The sequence below is a fragment of the Anser anser genome (genome assembly GCF_964211835.1).
Source record: "Anser anser genome assembly, chromosome: 4".
NCBI lineage: Eukaryota > Metazoa > Chordata > Aves > Anseriformes > Anatidae > Anser > Anser anser.
The window spans coordinates 52,486,877-52,504,461 of NC_139724.1; the positions used below are offsets into that span (position 1 = coordinate 52,486,877).

Here is a 17,585-nt window from a genome sequence, read left to right on the forward strand (position 1 = left end):
ATGTAGTAGTGAAAAAGGGCAATAAACGTCTCCTGTTCAAGAGCTATCAGGAGTCCATGTCTTGCAACCCTTCACATACTAACCAGCATTTCTATGTTATATTTTCACTATTTATTCCATCTTATTTCTAAGTCTAAGAAGCATTGGTTTCACCATGGCATCCAATAAATTAAGGTATGGATAGATGGTTTACTTTCTGCACAGTTTGGCTACAGCTAGTTTTACTTTTTATGAGTAAAATATAATCTTATTATAGTGTTACTGAGTACAATTAACTACATCTATTAGACAGCGGACCTGTATCCACTTTTCTTATGTCTTTTATACTGATGGGAGTATATATACACATACACACAAAATAAATAAATAAATAAATAAATAAATCATGGCCCTGGTCTCAACAAATAGGAAGACCTTGAACTCAAGAAATAGGAAGAGCAATAGCACAGGAAGAAGCATGATTATCTGTAAAGTAAATTAATTGAAAATGCTAGATTTTATTTTATTCTATTGATAAAGTCAAATGAAATACTGGCTGAGCTAGGAAAATGTTATGAATGTCCCTAAGAAAAGATCATGAACTCTTGCTTCCAATGATTACTTAAAGAAGGGAAATAATATTTTAATTATAAGAGGAAAAAAAACAGAATAGACATATAGTTTATGTAAAAACGTGCAGTTGGAAGAGAGCAGAAATTCTGCAGTGTTTGTTAGAGTAAACTTTATTATGGAGCTTCACTATGTATTAAAGCTAAAAAGAATGAACAGTGCAGGAATTATTAAGAGACTGTCAGCCTCTTAATCCGTCAAGGTATTTTTTTCTCTTATGATTATTTCCATGTAATGAAGTCTTCATTGGTGTGGGAGTTGAGTAGACAATCTATTTCATATTAACTGAAGCAACAGTAAATAATGCAGGATTCAAGGAGTCGTATAGTAGATGAACTTTTAGAAGTCGTTCATCCTTTCTTCTATCACCACTGACTCTGTACAACTAGCGGGGTAACTCCTATTATGAGAGTTCAAGTTTTCACTGATTTCTTCACTGGGAATGGATAATGTTTACAGCTTTATTTTCAATGGACATTAATACCCATCCTCTGGAAAAATACCACCTCGTGTAGTTTAGCACTTTGACATAATTGGCAGCCATCTGTTCAACAGGAGTCTCAATCTGGAGACAATATTGTAGAGGCATTTTTTTTTTTTTTTTACTTTTTTTTTAAACTTTCATAGAGAAAGGCTAAAATCATAGTTTTGTAGTTTGAAGTAAAATAAGTTACTTTGATTTGTGGTAGTCTTTCAACATTTTCAAGACCTGTCATTTTCATACAGATCTATAACCTTAACCTTAACCACCCTCTCCTCCAGCCCCACACTTTATTAAAATCACAGTTGAATTGGCAAAAATTCCTTCATGGTTACTTACATAATGTATTTCTCTTAAGTAATTTTTATACCTTTAAAATTATGACTATGACAGAATTGTCAATCAGACAATCTTTTGTGCAGAGAAGATCTCTCATGCAAGATTTGATAACATCCTGTCTCTGTCTAGCATGTTCAATTCTTTTATTTCCTTTCAAGGTAACTCTGAAAAATAGTTTAGGTCACACACTTCTCTCATTACAAACAGTGCTGTCATATCACACCAGTCCAAAAATACTATGCCAGTTTACTTTGTTTGTTGTTCACTGTTTACAACAGATTCAGCAGGAAACCTCCCACAGAGTGACCTGAAGTAATGCAAGGAGCGGGGGCTGGTAACAAATCACCAACAAGCACATTTTGTTGCAACGCTGGGCATTCTGGTCAAGGAAAAGTTGAATATGAGTCAAGAGTGTACCCTGACAGACAAAAGGGACAAACATATCCTGGGGTGCATCAGGCACAGCACTGCTAGCCAGTCAAGGGAAGTATTTGTCCAAGTCTGCTCTGTGCCGGTGTGGCCTCTTCTCAAGTACTGTGTGCAGTATAGGGCATGTAAGGAATAGTCCAGCAATTCGTGCCACTAAGGGGTGTGAAGGGTTAACATTGAGGCCTGGGTTTAGGCGAGAAGAGAACAAAGGGATTTCTTCAGAGAAAAACTGCTGACTTTGCACAGACGTGCAGTAACTTCTCACAGCCGGCCAAGAGACCACTAGATAAGGAAGAAGAATACGAGCCTCCCTGTCCGAGCGGCCCCCGAGAAACCAACAGAGACTGATAAGCAGGTGCACCTGGGAGGACTTCGGATTCGGGAAACCAATTATAATAACCCTGCCTCTTCTAGAAGTAGTAATGAATATGTATTAGCCTAGGAGCATAAAAACCAGCCGCCTTACATAACAGGTGTGCGTCCTGGTGGAGCAGAGACTCCCGGCGCACCCAGCGCTGTTTGCTTGCCTCTATTCATTTAATAAATTGTAAACTTTGATTGTAATCCTATTTGGGACTCAGTCATTTATAACAATTGGGGGCTCGTCCGGGATGGTCTTGGTTCCTGAATTCTGACTTGATCTAGGAGGGGCGCCCCCACCATTTGGTGGCTCCTGTTCGAGTCAGGTCGGGGCTAATGCCATCTTGAACCTGAATAAGGGCAAGCAAAGATTTAGATTTTTTTATGAGCTCCCTTTGCCGGCTGCAGCACTATATTTTGCCCGTAATTCTGCGCGCGAAGATCCGAACGAAGACGACGGAGTCGTAAGTATTTAAGGCGTATACCGTTCGGTTGGGTGGGATTCGGTTGCCTGTGTGTGTGAGAGTGTGACTGAGACGGAACGTAGTTCCGAAGCGATTGTGGAGGTCTTCTAACCGCGGTTCCAATCTCCCGCGAGGGACTTGGCCGGTGAAGGACCGAAGCGATTCCTATAGGATTCGTGGGTGGGTGATAGGTCCTAAACCCCCTGCAAGACACTCTCACTAAGGCAACCAAGGGCTGTAGGAATTGCCACAGTAAAATTCCTAGATGGGTCAGACAAAATTGAAGACCCGGGACCAGAGAAAAGGGAGCAAATTACCAGACATACCATCAGAAAGTCCATTAGGGATAATGATTAGAAATTGGAACGATAGGGGCCCCAGAAAAGGGAAAAAGTAAATTAAAAATGGTTCAGTATTGTATGACAGAATGGCCAAAGGAGCCTTTAAGACCACATGTCTTTTGGCCCGTTTTCGGATCCTTTGAAGACTGGGTTTGCCAGGCCTTAAATATACATGTTAATTCAAAGGAACCTTTTAGCCAGGAGGAAAGTGATTATGCAGGATTATGGATCAGGATCTCACGTCCTTTTCCAGCCTCAATATTTACACTAAAAGCAGACGAGAAGTTTGACGAAGAAGAGAACAAAAAAATAAAAAATAAAAAAAAAAGGAAAAAGAAAAAGATGATGAATGGGAGTCATTGGATAACCTACCACCTCTATATCCTAACAATCCACCCCCGGTGGTGCATCTTGTAATCCTGTTTTGTTCTTAAATGTTTTGACTGTGTCAAGGAGGAAGGTGGGAGCATTATCTAAGTAACAGTTTAGAAGTTTGGGTATATTCGCGGTGGTGTTCGGTCAGTTTCCCAAGTATCGGGGGAGGGGGGCTGACTGATTATCAAAGTGGTAGAACGGAGAGTCACTTCTTTGGTGGTTCGGGCCTGAGCCCTGGGAATTCGGTAAGAAGGGGGAGAGCGAATTTATTTAGGCCTCAATACCTTTTTAAACCCCCATCTTGACGGATACACAGGAGTGATTCCTTGTTTTGTGTAGGCTTACTAACAAAGTGCATGAGAAAAATTAGCATTTGGCTTGAAATTCGGTCTTATTGAAATGTAAATTTTGTGGAAAAGGTGTTATTGTTTGTCTAGAAGACAGAAGGCTGAGTGCTTCAGGTGTTTTTCCGAAGTCCTGCGGATTTATGATTGGAATGGGGCTCATTAATAATCTGAAATAGTAAAGTTTGTATGTGGAAAGAAGAGTTTAATCCCAGAGAATTGGGACATTTGGGAAGAAGATTAGGAAAAGATAGTAAAAACCTGCAATAAAAAGGTTTGCGTGGAAATTGAAACAAGGGACAGTAACTAATATAAATAAATAAAAGGGAATGGGAAATCAAGGAAAAGGGGAAAATCCAAAAAAAAAGGCGTCCTAAAAAAAAAAAAAAGCCTCCTTGGGTGCATATTGGCACATTGGAAGGATATTGTTAGAAATGGGGGCACAGAAAGCAAGAGGACTTCCACTAAGTATTGCAATCAATGGTGGCCACTATATAAACTAAATGGCCACTTTATGGATCAATCGACTATAACAGTGTCTTGCAATTAATGTTTTTGAGGAGAGAAGGAAAATAGGATGAAATGTTGTATAGTGATATGTTGTTTCAGCATGTTGGAGGGAAAAGGTTTGGAATTAAGTTGGCCCCTGACTGAGCCTTTGGTGTTGGCATTAGAAAAGTACGGGCTGGAGAAAGATAAAGGAAGTGTTAAAAGGATTGTTGAAGGTGTTAAAGGTTGCGTGGCATGTAGTATTTAACAGAGCTGTTTGAAGTTGAATGAGCAGGGAAGGAGGATGTAGGAATGTTAATAGTTCCGTCTCAACCCGAGGCTGAGATCTCTAAATCGCGGGTGTGAACCCTCTGGGGCAGGGGGACCGTGATGGGTCCGAGAGAGTTGTCGTGGAAACAGAAAAGCAGCTAACTCTTGAAACAACCTGAGTTCCTGTGTGAGCTCAGATTGCCAATGGGACCGCTCAGGGAACTTTCAACGATTGCATTCCCCTGACCGACCCCCTCACTGAGACCCTAATCACCCCGGAAATTATGTAAATACTAAAATCTGGTTAAATTGGCTATTGGGAGTTGAGAATCTGTTCCAACAAGGTCCAAAAGAAACCCCTATGGAATTTATGGAATTTTTGAATTTCTGGACCAACTTTGAAATGCAATGAAAAAAAAAAATGGACCTGGCTTAAAAAAAAAAAAAAAAAGAGAGAGAGAGGCAACTGGCTAGCCTCTTTCCAGGGCAATCAGCCCCTGATATCAGAAAGAAATTGTCTTAGGCTGCAGGACAAACTTACAACAGTCAGGAATGATGGGGACCTGGGGCATCTACCCTAGCAGGTCCACTAGTTGAAATAAAGCTAGGAAACGAAGACAGAGGCTTGAATTTTTTGTTGGTTATGGGAGCTTCTTTCTCTGTGTTAATTAGGCTGTAAATGTAATAGGAGCAACATATTCAGTGTTAAATAGTTTAAAAGGACGATTAGGAACTAAGACAACTACAATAATTGGAGCCACAGGGAAAGAGGAGGAATGGTCATTCTTACAACCCCTTGATTTGCGTTTTGGGGGTAAGGAACTAACCCATGAATTTTAGTACGTACCAGAATGCCCGATGCCACTCTTGGGACGGGACCTATTAGCCAAATTAGATGCAACAATAACCTTTGAGGATGGAGAATTAATAATGAAGGTACCTGAGTCCAAAGTAGGCCAAATCCTAATGATCAAAGATAAACCCTTTGTTAATATTCCAAGAGAAGTAGAAAATGCAGTTATAGCAACAGTACGGGAAACAGATGTACCAGGGAAGTCGAAACTGGCACAACTGGTAAAGGTGGAATTAAAGGAAGGAGCCAAACCTGTTTGAATCAAACAATATCCACTTAAGATAGAAGCTAGGCACAGGAATGGTGAAAATTATTGACAAATTTCTCAAATATCAGATTCTGGAAGAATGTAAATCGGAATACAATACTCCAATTTTTCCAGTAAAGAAGCCGAATGGCGAGTATAGATTTGTACAAGATCTTAGAGCAATAAATGAAATAACAAAGGATATTCACCCGGTAGTAGCTAATCCTTACACATTGTTAACATCTGTGAAAGGGAAATATAAATGGTTTACCGTGATAGATTTAAAGGATGCCTTCTTTTGCATACCTCTTGATAAAGATAGTAGAAAATTATTTGCCTTCAAATGGGAAAACATATTGAAGTTTTTGGACCACATATGGTAACAACCGTTTTGGAACAAAGGGGGGGGGGCACTGGTTATCACCCAGCTGGATGATGAAATATCAGGCAATCCTAACTGAACAAGATGACATAACCTTGAAAACGACTAACCTGTTATATCCAGCAGTATTTCTAGGAACCGTTCCAGAAGAAGGACCGTTGGAACACAATTGTGTGGAAATAATCGAACATACGCCAGCCACAAAGATTTGAAGGATGTACCCCTTGAAAGGTATTCAGTGGGAATACCACACTCCGTGGCACCCACAAAGCTCAGGGAAAGTAGAAAGGATGAATCAAACAATAAAACAACAATTGGCTAAGTTAATGATCGAGACACAGCTGCCCTGGACGAAATGCTTACCATTGGCACTTTTAAACATAAGAACTAAACCACACAGTGAGACTGGTTATCATCATATGAAATGTTATATGGTATGCCTTATTCTCAAGGGATGCCCCTAGGGAACAATGTAGTTGAGGATCATAGTATCCAGAAATACATAATTACCATTGGAAGGAGATTACAGGAGATAAGAGAAATTGGGATGATGACTCAGACACCACTTTTAGGATTTGCTATTCATAAAATACAACCAGGAGACAAGGTCTTAATAAAAACCTGGAGAGAAGAATCATTGAACCCCCGATGGGAGGGACTGTACCTTGTTTTACTTACTACTGAAACAGCTGTGAGAACAGCAGAAAGGGGTTGGACCCACGCATCCAGAATAAAAGGACCAATAACTACCGAAGCCTGGAGGGTTGAGTCCACTCCTGGGGAACTGAAACTGAGACTAAAGAGGAACTGATATCCCAGCAATGAGGTTCTGCATGAATTAAGGGCACTGGATAAAGAGGACAAGGCTGAAGGGAGGAAAGGGAGAAGGCAAGACCGGGGTAGGACCCTCCACTGCGGCGTGTATGGTCTACCGAGGGAGGCAACCCCTATGGGTATTGACCGCCGAGTGAGAGTGCCTCGACCGGACTTCTCCCACACCAAGATCAGTTTGTCCTGAGAAAAATAACATGAGAACCTTTTAAACCCATAATAAAATTGTGATTAGTTTTTCCAGGAGCTGGATCACCCTGAAGGGCTGAATGGTAACACAAGCTTTGAAAGCGGGCCCAACCCCATGATTGAAGGCGCTTCCCACACTCTCAAGATTGGACGGCGAAAAAGGCTTATAATATGACAGGTCGCCAAAGAGAACTGAATTGTGACTGTAAGTGGAAACCCAACGTGGGAGCTTGGAAGCGTGCATATATGAGTACAAACGGGGCAGACATTGTAACAGGACCACTCGGTAACAAGGACACTCTGTATTATCACGCCCCAAAGGGTAAAGATGGATGGGATGGTCATTTTCCAAACGGGACGTGGGCCCTAAAGAGACATTATTGGGTGTGTGGCAAACATGCTTACAAGAGGCTACCCGGAAACTGGTCGGGAATATGCTATGTGGGGTACATAAGACCCTTGTTCTTTTTATTGTCACAAACACAAGGAAATCATTTAGGAATAAGATTATATGATGACCTGAACAGAGTAAAACGATCTATTGATACTTTCTTATCCGGGGATAGTGCCCAAAAATGGGGAAAGGATGAATGGCCTCCTGAAAGAATCATACAGCATTATGGGCCAGCTACCTGGAACCCGAATGAGTTGGTGTCAGGAGCCCGAGAACCTATTTATAATTTGAACCGAACAATTAGGTCGCAAGCTATCCTCGAAGTTGTAACCAATCAAACAGCGACGACCTTGGATCTTCTGGCTGATCAATCCACTCAGATGAGGAATGCTATCTTTCAACGTAGAATGGTCTTAGACTATTTACTAGCAGAAGAAGGGGGAGTGTGTGGAAAACTGAACGATTCTAATTGTTGTTTACAAATTGATGATAATGGAAAAGTGGTTAAGCAGATAACAAAAGAAATTAAAAAGCTAGCCCACGTCCCAGTACAAACTTGGAAGGGTATGGATTGGGATTTCTTTCCATGGTTGCCTGGTGGACCATGGGTTAAAAGAATGCTATTTTTATTTTTATGTGGTGTAATGACATTATTGTTTATACCTTTTATGATACCTTGCTTTACGTTGTTGATACGGCAGATAATAAATAGCACCCAATTTGTGATGACTTTGGGAGAGAAAAGGTGATGTGTCGATAATGATGCTTAAGAAATGGACACCCCGAGAACTGACTGATGAAATCCAACTGCTACTAACAAAAGTTGAAGAAGAGACACGAATTGATGATATTGAAAAAAAAAAGGGAGGAATTGTAAGGAATAGTCCAGCAATTCGTGCCACTAAGGGGTGTGAAGGGTTAACATTGAGGCCTGGGTTTAGGCGAGAAGAGAACAAAGGGATTTCTTCAGAGAAAAACTGCTGACTTTGCACAGACGTGCAGTAACTTCTCACAGCCGGCCAAGAGACCACTAGATAAGGAAGAAGAATACGAGCCTCCCTGTCCGAGCGGCCCCCGAGAAACCAACAGAGACTGATAAGCAGGTGCACCTGGGAGGACTTCGGATTCGGGAAACCAATTATAATAACCCTGCCTCTTCTAGAAGTAGTAATGAATATGTATTAGCCTAGGAGCATAAAAACCAGCCGCCTTACATAACAGGTGTGCGTCCTGGTGGAGCAGAGACTCCCGGCGCACCCAGCGCTGTTTGCTTGCCTCTATTCATTTAATAAATTGTAAACTTTGATTGTAATCCTATTTGGGACTCAGTCATTTATAACAGGCACCACAACGTAAGAAGGACATAAAACTATTAGAGAGCTACAAAGAAGGTGAAGGGTCTAGAGGGCAAGACGTATGAGGAGTGGCTGAGGTCACTTTGTTCAGCCTAGAGAGAAGAGACTGAGGGGAGGTGTCATGGCAGCCTTCAGCTTCCCCACTGTCCTGGGCTATGTGGTGATGTTTTGGTAGCAGGGGGCTGCAGAAGTGGACTCTGTGAGATGAGTCCAGAAGCTGCCCTACTTCAGGTCAGATCCAGCTCCAGCCAACTCTAAAAGGGACCTGCTCCTGGCCAGAGCCGAGCCAGGGAGCGATGTTGGTTGGGCCTCTGAGAGAGCAGATTTAAGGGGAAAAAAACTGCTGTACAACAATGGCTGGGAGAGACAGGAGTGAGAAACAGCCCTGCAGACCCCAAGGTCAATGCAGAAGGAGGGCAGCAGGAGGTGCTCCAGGCATGCAGCACAAATTCCCCTGCGGCCTGTGGAGAGGCCCCTGGTGGAGCAGGCTGTTTCCCTTTAGCGCATGGGTCCCACAGCAGAGCAGATCTCCACGCTGCAGCCCATGGAGGAGACCACGGTGGAGCAGGTGGATGTGGCCTGGAGGAGGCTGCGGCCCATGGAGAGCCCCCGCAGGAGCAGGCCCCGGGCCGGAGCTGCAGCCCGTGGAGAGGAGCCCACACAGGAGCAGGAGGCCTGAGGGGGTGCTGCTGCCTGTGGGGGACTGGTGCTGGAGCAGTATGCTCCTGATGGATGGACCCCATGGTATGGACCCATGTTGGAGTAGTTCTTGAAGATCTATTGCCTGTGGGAAGCCCACACAGTTCGGGAAGGATGGCATCCCATGGGAGGGACCCCATGTTAGAGCAGGGACAGAGAGTGACTGTGAAGGAGTTTCAGAGACGATGCATTAGGGACTGACCACAACACCCATTTTCCCTGCAAGTTCCCCTGCACTGCTCAGTGCGAGGACATAGAAGAGAGTGGATCGGAGGGGAAGGTGTTTTTAGTTTGCTTTTAGCTTCTCAGTACTCTAGATTGTTAGTAAGAGGTAACAAATTATATTCATCTCCCTATGGTGAGTCTGTTTTGCCTGTGATGATATTTGGTGAGTGATCTCCCTGTCCTTATCTCAACCTTTGAGCCCTTTTCATTGTATTTTCTCCCCCTTTCCCTTTGATGAAGGGGAGTGAGAGAGCAGTTGTGTGGAGTTCAGTTGCCCAGCTGGGTTAACCCACTGCACTCACGAGGGGAACAGAGGGGCAGGCCCTGATCTCTTCTCTCTGGTGACAGCAACAGGACCTGAGGGAACAAAATGGAGCTGCAACAGTGGAGGTCCAGGATGGCTGTTAAGAAAAGGTTCTTCACTGAGAGGGTAGTCAGGCATTGGAATAGGCTCCTCAGGGACGTGGTCACAGCACTGAGCCTGCTGGAGTTCAAGAAGCCTTTGGACAGTGCTCTCAAACATATGCTTTTATTTTTGGGTGGTTCTGTGTGGAGCCAGGTGTTGGACTTGATGATCCTTTTGGGTCTCTTCCACCTCAGGTATTCCATGATGGTATGACCCTCTGGAAATCACTAAACTTAAAACACTAAATCTGGAAGTCACAAGCCAGAACCAGATGAAAATGAAGGATGAGGTAGTGGTTGCTAAGACTTGGGAATGATTCTTAGCAGACTACAGAGAATACATGGCAGTAAACTGAGAATGTTGCCCCAAGGTCAATGGATTGTAGGGGAGTTTCCAGCCAATCTCTGTGAGCTTTTACCAGCCTTTGTGTGTATTTGCAGTCTCTTAAGGATGTCCTCGCTTTGGGCTGCTATCCAGCAGTGCGTATTGGAGAATAACTTTTTGTGCTCTACTGAAGCAAGGAAAACTACAGAAACAGCAGAGATATTTGGCAAAGCTGTGCTGGAACATCCTAAGGGTGAAAGCTGTGAAAATCTGACATGTTTGCTAAATAGGTTTCCTCTTGTCTGAATGAGTTAGTAAACCTGCCAACTGCCACTGCATATATGGCACAGAGACCTGAGAGACATCAGTATCATTAATCTCCTACTAAGCATGGAGACACCTGTAATTTACGCAAAGATGAGGGCAGAAAAATGTTAAGCCTTCATCTATGATATAACAGCAGTCTTGGGGAACCACTTTGATTTAACAATAATCTAACTCAATGTTTCCTAATTTTGTGGTATCTAAGCCTTGCACACAGACTCCTGATTATCTTGAGATATTTTTTCTTCATTCTAGAGCTGTAAAGAAAAGGAGGTTTAGAAACAGATGAATGTCTTGAAGCTGGGTTAACTTTCATAGTGTTTATAAAATCATAGAATATCCTGAGCTGGAAGGAACCCACAAGGATCCTCAAGCCCAACTCCTATGGATTAAATCTATGACAGATTTAAGGGTGTTTAGAATAACAAATTAAATACTTAAATAAAAATAATTCCATTTTGACTAACATAGAAAAGGATATATAATTTTTGTTAATGTAATAGATGTAATATTGCAGGATATTTGTTAATATGGCACATATGTGTTTTATGAAATATTGTGAGCTGAAAGAGTAAATAACTTGGGAAACCTGAAAAGTTAATATTTGACAATATTATGTCAAAACAACTTCTATGACAGTATGTGTGGGTTTACTTTTGTAATAAGAGTACGGTATCTCAATAAAATAAAATAAAATGCAAATAAAATGAGATTTTTCAAAAAGATTATAATGAATTAGTAATTGAGATGGTTATAAACAGCATAGTGGGACAGTTGGAGGAGTCATTCCATGAATGAGATTTCTGAATAATTTTGTTATTGCCAAGACAGATTTGTTGCATGTATTATTATACTTGAGTGCTAGTTTGTAAGAAACTAATATATTTTCATAATAAAAACTTTTTAACATATGGCTTGTTGTTTATACCATGAAGGATTCAGCATTTTGTCTAGCAGTCTTATTAATTGTTTTGATTGTTTGGAGAGACAAAATCAAGTTCAAAACATTTAACTGTTCTGTCTTTTTGTAAGAGTCACTAATAGAAAAAAATAGTATCCATCCTTCAAGCTCACTATGGGTTGTTAAAGCACTATTTGTCATAAGCTTTCGCTCAAACACTAAGGAATTTTTGTATTATAATGATACTTGTTTTATAAGTGCTTTGATATGCAGGGAAACACTTAACTACTGGCCTCTGAGTTACTATCTACTGAAATACTCAAACTCTGTAGGGTTCCTCATTTATGCTGAGACCACTTTATATCACTCTGACAGCATAAAGTGGACACATCACATTTGTATTCATTTTCAGGCTTCTTATCATTGCCAGAATGTTGTAAAGTTGCCTTAGTTTTGATCTGCACTCAAAAGCTCTATCAGGCTTACAAAATACTAAATGGGAACTAGTAATAGCACAAATACCAGCCTTTAATATTGGGCTGAAATTCTGAGGGGAAAAAAACATTGCCAGTGTTTCCTTATGAGAAAAAAATTCCTTATGAGAAAAGTGGGTTTCCTTACTTGAAAGAAGAAATATGTATATTTATATGTAATAATGAGTTTGCGTAGATATTGTACATTATAATCCTGAGGTTCTTGCTTTATTTCTGAAATTATGTTCCCTTGCTAAATACTTGCTAGTAGAAGAAAATAACCCTGGGCAGTTTATCTTCATTAAAAATGAATTTCAATACACTGCATAGAACAGGAAGGCTCAGGCATAGACTAAACCAACTTACACATACACAGCTCTAATGGCATAAACAGAAAAAGGTTGTCTGAATACTTCTGGACAATTGGATATGCTGTAAAACATATTTATGCCCTTTAAGTTGGAAGAGAATCGAAATTACATATCAGGAACAGAAGTCTTGCTTAGAAAATATAAAAATATGGTACAGGCTGCTTATTTTATTCTTTTCGGATGCTGAGAGCATAACTTCTTCTACCATATCTTTACTCTGTAAGGTTTTGCAGGACACTGAGCTTACACAGTAATTTCAATAGCACATCAGTTAGCAGATATAGGTGCAAGGAATCTAATCCCCAAAACAATTTAATTTAGTAAAACATATGTGGTAGGGGGTAGAAAAAGAAGAATACTTTATCATCCCATTAAGAATTTAAACAAACCTGGATCCGTGTCTCAGCTGTAAAAAGAAAATATTCTAAAGAAGATACAAAGTCATATGATTTTCTCCTAGTTCTTCAGAGCTTTCCCACAATTCATAATATTCACAACGATATACTAATTCCAGTGGTATAAGTGATGATACTCCTATTTCTAATGAGTTTTTAGCTTCTGCAAAAATTCTAAAGTTGGCTTGGTGTTGCTAGACCTGTTCCGGTGCTTTTTATTTTGTATTGAGCTATGTCAAATAGCTTTTTGACAGCTATGTCAAATAGTTTGCCTTAAGGAAACATAACTTATGCTCTCTCAATAACTTCAGCATGTAAAAGAAATGCATGCTGAAATACATGTGAATGATGGATTATTTCAGGATCAAATATACGTCCCATTGCATGATTTCTGACCACTTTTTAAGAGACTGAGTGCTTTTTGATGTTCATGTTACTTAGAGCTCTGGGCAACACCCATCACTGTCATTCACAAGATTGATGTTTTTTACTGCTATTATGTTTACTGTGTATAGTTTCAGAGAGTCACTAATATAAATGTTGTATGGTTTATTGCTTCATGGAAAAATGAGCCTCTTAATGCAGCGTGGCTCTGGTTATTCTTCATTACCTAAAATACTGTGGAAGAACTTGTATGTCTAATAAGAATTATAGATTCGGTACAGAGTGTACAAAATACAATTATCACTGTTTCCAGACTATAAAAGGGTCTTATTCATCATGTGTAAAAATATTCAAGCAACATTAAGATACTTCATTCTTACTTATTATACTGAAACTGACTGGATAGAAAAATTAAAGAAGCAACCATAAATCTTCCCACTTCAGTAGCAATTTTGTGAAACATTTTTTTTGACTATGAGTGAAGGTGATGGTCTGTATGGCAGAGCCTTGCATCCAAACACAAATATGTTTTTTTTTTTCCCTTTATTTCTGTATATAAATTTCTGTAATTAATGGTAACAAATAAGACCTTGTCTTGTATTTTTCAGTAAGGCAGTAAAGAAGACTATAGATCAAAACCTGTCTGTGAAATATACACAGACTGCAGAACAAAATGAAAAATTATATAATATTTGGTCCATTTTTTTCAGTGGAGAGGTTGGTGCTAGACCTGGCTTTTACCAACATACTACTGCATTTGTTCAGAAACATGACTTTGCATATTTATGTGCCATAAAACCACTTCTTAAATGACAATAACGTTCTAGAGTTATAGTTAGCATTGTGGCCTTATCCTAGACTTTGGAAAAATCCAGAGGAGTTTAAGTAAAATGTGTACATATGTATATGTATACATTTCTTTTTCTCTCAGTGAAGAAAGTAGTATAAGCAAAAGGCAGAAAAGTCTTATAGAAGTTTTAAGAGTATTTTGGTAAATGTTTTTCCATATGAAATATATGTCCATCTTTCACTGACTGTGACAGAAATGTCCATACATTCAAACATGGGCAGCAGATTTTCATAGAACAAAAAAGACTTTTACCTGTTTAGACTTGCCTTTGCTTTAGTTAGGCTTTATAGATTCATCTTTTTTCTTTTTTTTTTCTTTTTTTTTCTTTTTTCTTTTCCCTGTTTTTATTCGAAGCATATTAGTCTTAGCCTTTAAGACATATTTTCTCTAATTGTTGAAACTAACGTTTGAAATTAAAGTTATGTAACCACCATATAAAATGTGGTTGCATTCTTAGCACCCACAGGTTTTATTGAGATTAACTTCCAAATTTGTTCTGTTGCTACAGCAAAAGTGTGGTGGTGGAACAAAACATTTTATCACATAGTGCAAGTGTCTCAAGTTTCTCATAGTGTTAAAGAGCATTTTCCTCTCAGTTGTACAAAGGAGGTAGGCAAACAGGATAAAATTACCTTAACGACTTGAGGAACTGTAGTCAATAAGTCAGACAGGCAGGAAACAGTACTTGGAAAAGACCAGATTCCAGTTTAACAATAACAATAAAAGCTTCAATTGCTTTGTCAGTTAATATTTATATATTTTAACTTTAGATTAAATAGCAACCAAGATAGGACTCAGACCTAAGTAGTCCCTTGCTAAAATGAGTGAAATAGCAACTTGTTATACTGTCATGCTTTCTCCTCCTGGTTTTTGCCATATGGTCAATTGAATTATTCCATTGGATGACAAACAGCTTATTGGAAAGGCTATCATGAACCCTACTCAGAATGTTTTGTAATTTGGTAATTGATTTGCCGTCCATGTAGACATCTACTAGATGCCTCCAGCATTAAGCTTCAACTGCCTTGCTGAAGTGCTAAAAGTTAGGTGACACGTAGATGTTGAACTCTTTCTGAGTCTGTCCTTATGTGATTAACATAATTATTAAACACAGAATGACATTTAAGGAATAAAAATCAAATAAATATAACTGCTTTTTTTGAACATTCAATCACTGTAAGATAAGTTGAGCAAAATAGTTCTCCAGTTTATTCAGGAATATTTCTTCTTTAAAAGTATCTTCCCACAGGCGAACTGGATAATTTCTCTGTGACTATAGTTTGACATGTTTTATTCCTCAGATATGTAGTACACATACCTCAGGTTTATGAAAAACCTTGTGACTGATCGTAATCTGTCAGTTACATATTGACGATATGCTTACAGACCCTTTGTCCCTCATGACATTAATCTCACAATTTCATAGATATGATAAAAATGTAAGTTTACCCCTATTTATTACTTTTTTCAACAATTTCTTTAGATAGAACGAAAATAAGATCTATATAAAAGAATGACAAGCTTCTCTGTGGCCAGAATAATGTTGGCCATACAGTGACAGAGCTAAGAATGCTCTGAATTAACCTCATTGAAGCTAGTGAAATTACTTCTACTTTTACCAGGTAAGAAACCGACCTATTGCACCAAGAAATATAATCATGGATGACTGCATAATTTGTTAAATGGATGGAGTGCTTATATCCAAACTAACAGAAAAATGCTAAATCACTGAAATAAGGTAGCGCTGCTTGAGTGCCTATCTCTAATCTGATTAAGAAATCACACAAGAATGTGTACCCAACTAGGTTTTCAAATTCAGCTGTAGAAGAGTAACCAAGAGTATATTATGGAGGGGAAAAAAGCAAAGCAAAACAAAAAACTGAATGGCTTGCCACTCAGACTATTTATCCCTAATTACCATAGAGCCCTGTTCACTGATGTTGTGGATACTTGCATCACAAAGCACTATAGAAAAGATTTATTTAACAGCCTAATAAATGAAAATTTCCAAGTGAAATTGGTTCTCTCTTTTTTTTTCCTACTGTAAGCAGAAAAAAAATGCAAATGCAAATAATAAATCTATAGAATGAAGTTACTTCACAGATGTGTTAAATCAAATTAAGAGCGTTTTTATAATATTGAGCAAATGGCAGCTGTACAGAATTACTTATTTGTAAGCCTCATCTATTATAGTTAATTTTGCTGACTTCAAGTACTTAATTTACATTTGTTAAACTAGCTAAATAATGTAGGAGGTGGTACGAATGGTGTGTTTGTTCATACTAGAATTTATCACGTAGCTTAGGATACAAGTGTTTTGCACACTGGCATTTCCATGTTTTCTTGATTGTTTTAATCAATGAAACAGAATTGCTGAAAGATCTCTTTAAGACTTAGAGTTGGAATCTACTTTTTAGAGGACAACAGGACTGTAGTAGAAAATCCCACCAAGAGAACACAAAAGATACAAGAATGTACAAGGCTTTCTTAACTGTTTTATTTTCTGAGATCTCAGAAATGGTCACAACTTTTTGACCATTCTTGTAAAAGCAAATAAACTGCTATTCTGTGGGTCTTCCACCATTACCTCTGCTTCTTTGCAGCACACTGGCAATAATTTAAAAGTTGTGCAAAAGAAATTGCATGGCTGGTGTTGCAAGACAGATGACCTTTTAGGTTCATTTTCTAATGGTGCAAGCATATATTTGTATTTTAGGAAGATAAGTGTTGTTGTTAGTTTTGGACTCGACATCCAACCACAGTTTGCCTGTGTCTTTGATTAAAATTAATTCTGATGCAAGAATTTCTTGGAAATACTCAGGTGCCAGTATTTTAATGACCTTAGTGGAAAAAAGGGAATGGACTTTCCTATATGCTGTTTGACTCATTTTTCGAAATTGGTTGAAATGTATAAATTGAGGAAAAGTGCTTATTTATTTATTTATTTATTTATTTTAAGGTACACAATATATAACAAATTAACTTCCGTCACAGATTTTCTTTGCAAGAGACTTTTCCAACAAAAATACAGTTTTACTTACTGCTTGTCAGAGGGAAGATAGTGTCCACTGAATGGGGATATTTTAAATTACACTGAAAAACTTGGCTAATAATGTTGTATATTTAACATCTTTTCTGAGGTCGCTTTTGTAAATTTCCTAGCAGAAAACAGTATAAAAGAACAGGGAAATATGTAAAGGTGTTTTGTGTGGTTAGCAGCTCTCAGTGGCTCTGCCTTCAAAATTTTTTTTTTTTTTCAATCTCCCCCTAATTCCCAACATTTCACTTGCTTTGTGATGGCCACCATGTGCAAAGCTATTTCCATGCTGCTGTCACAGTTTCAAGATTACTCTTGAAGGGTGACTTCAGAGCCCATGGTGACATGTAAAGTTGATGTTACTTTTCTACATATTTTTTCTTTTAACCAGCACACTGTTCATGTAAAAGCTTTTTCCTCTCCTCACTTTTTTTTTTTTTTAAC

At 39.1% G+C, this 17,585-nt stretch overlaps 1 protein-coding gene across 1 annotated transcript; it reads left to right on the plus strand.

Annotated features, from left to right (window-relative positions):
• Positions 1–1,983: 1,983 nt before the first annotated feature.
• Positions 1,984–16,214, plus strand: LOC310898184 (endogenous retrovirus group 3 member 1 Env polyprotein-like). The gene is made up of 3 exons (XM_083832740.1): positions 1,984–2,682; positions 6,107–6,214; positions 7,050–16,214. The coding sequence occupies exon 3, from the start codon at positions 7,175–7,177 to the stop codon at positions 8,144–8,146; it is 972 nt and encodes a 323-aa protein (XP_083688866.1). The 5' UTR covers positions 1,984–2,682; positions 6,107–6,214; positions 7,050–7,174; the 3' UTR covers positions 8,147–16,214.
• The last annotated feature ends 1,371 nt before the right edge of the window (positions 16,215–17,585 follow it).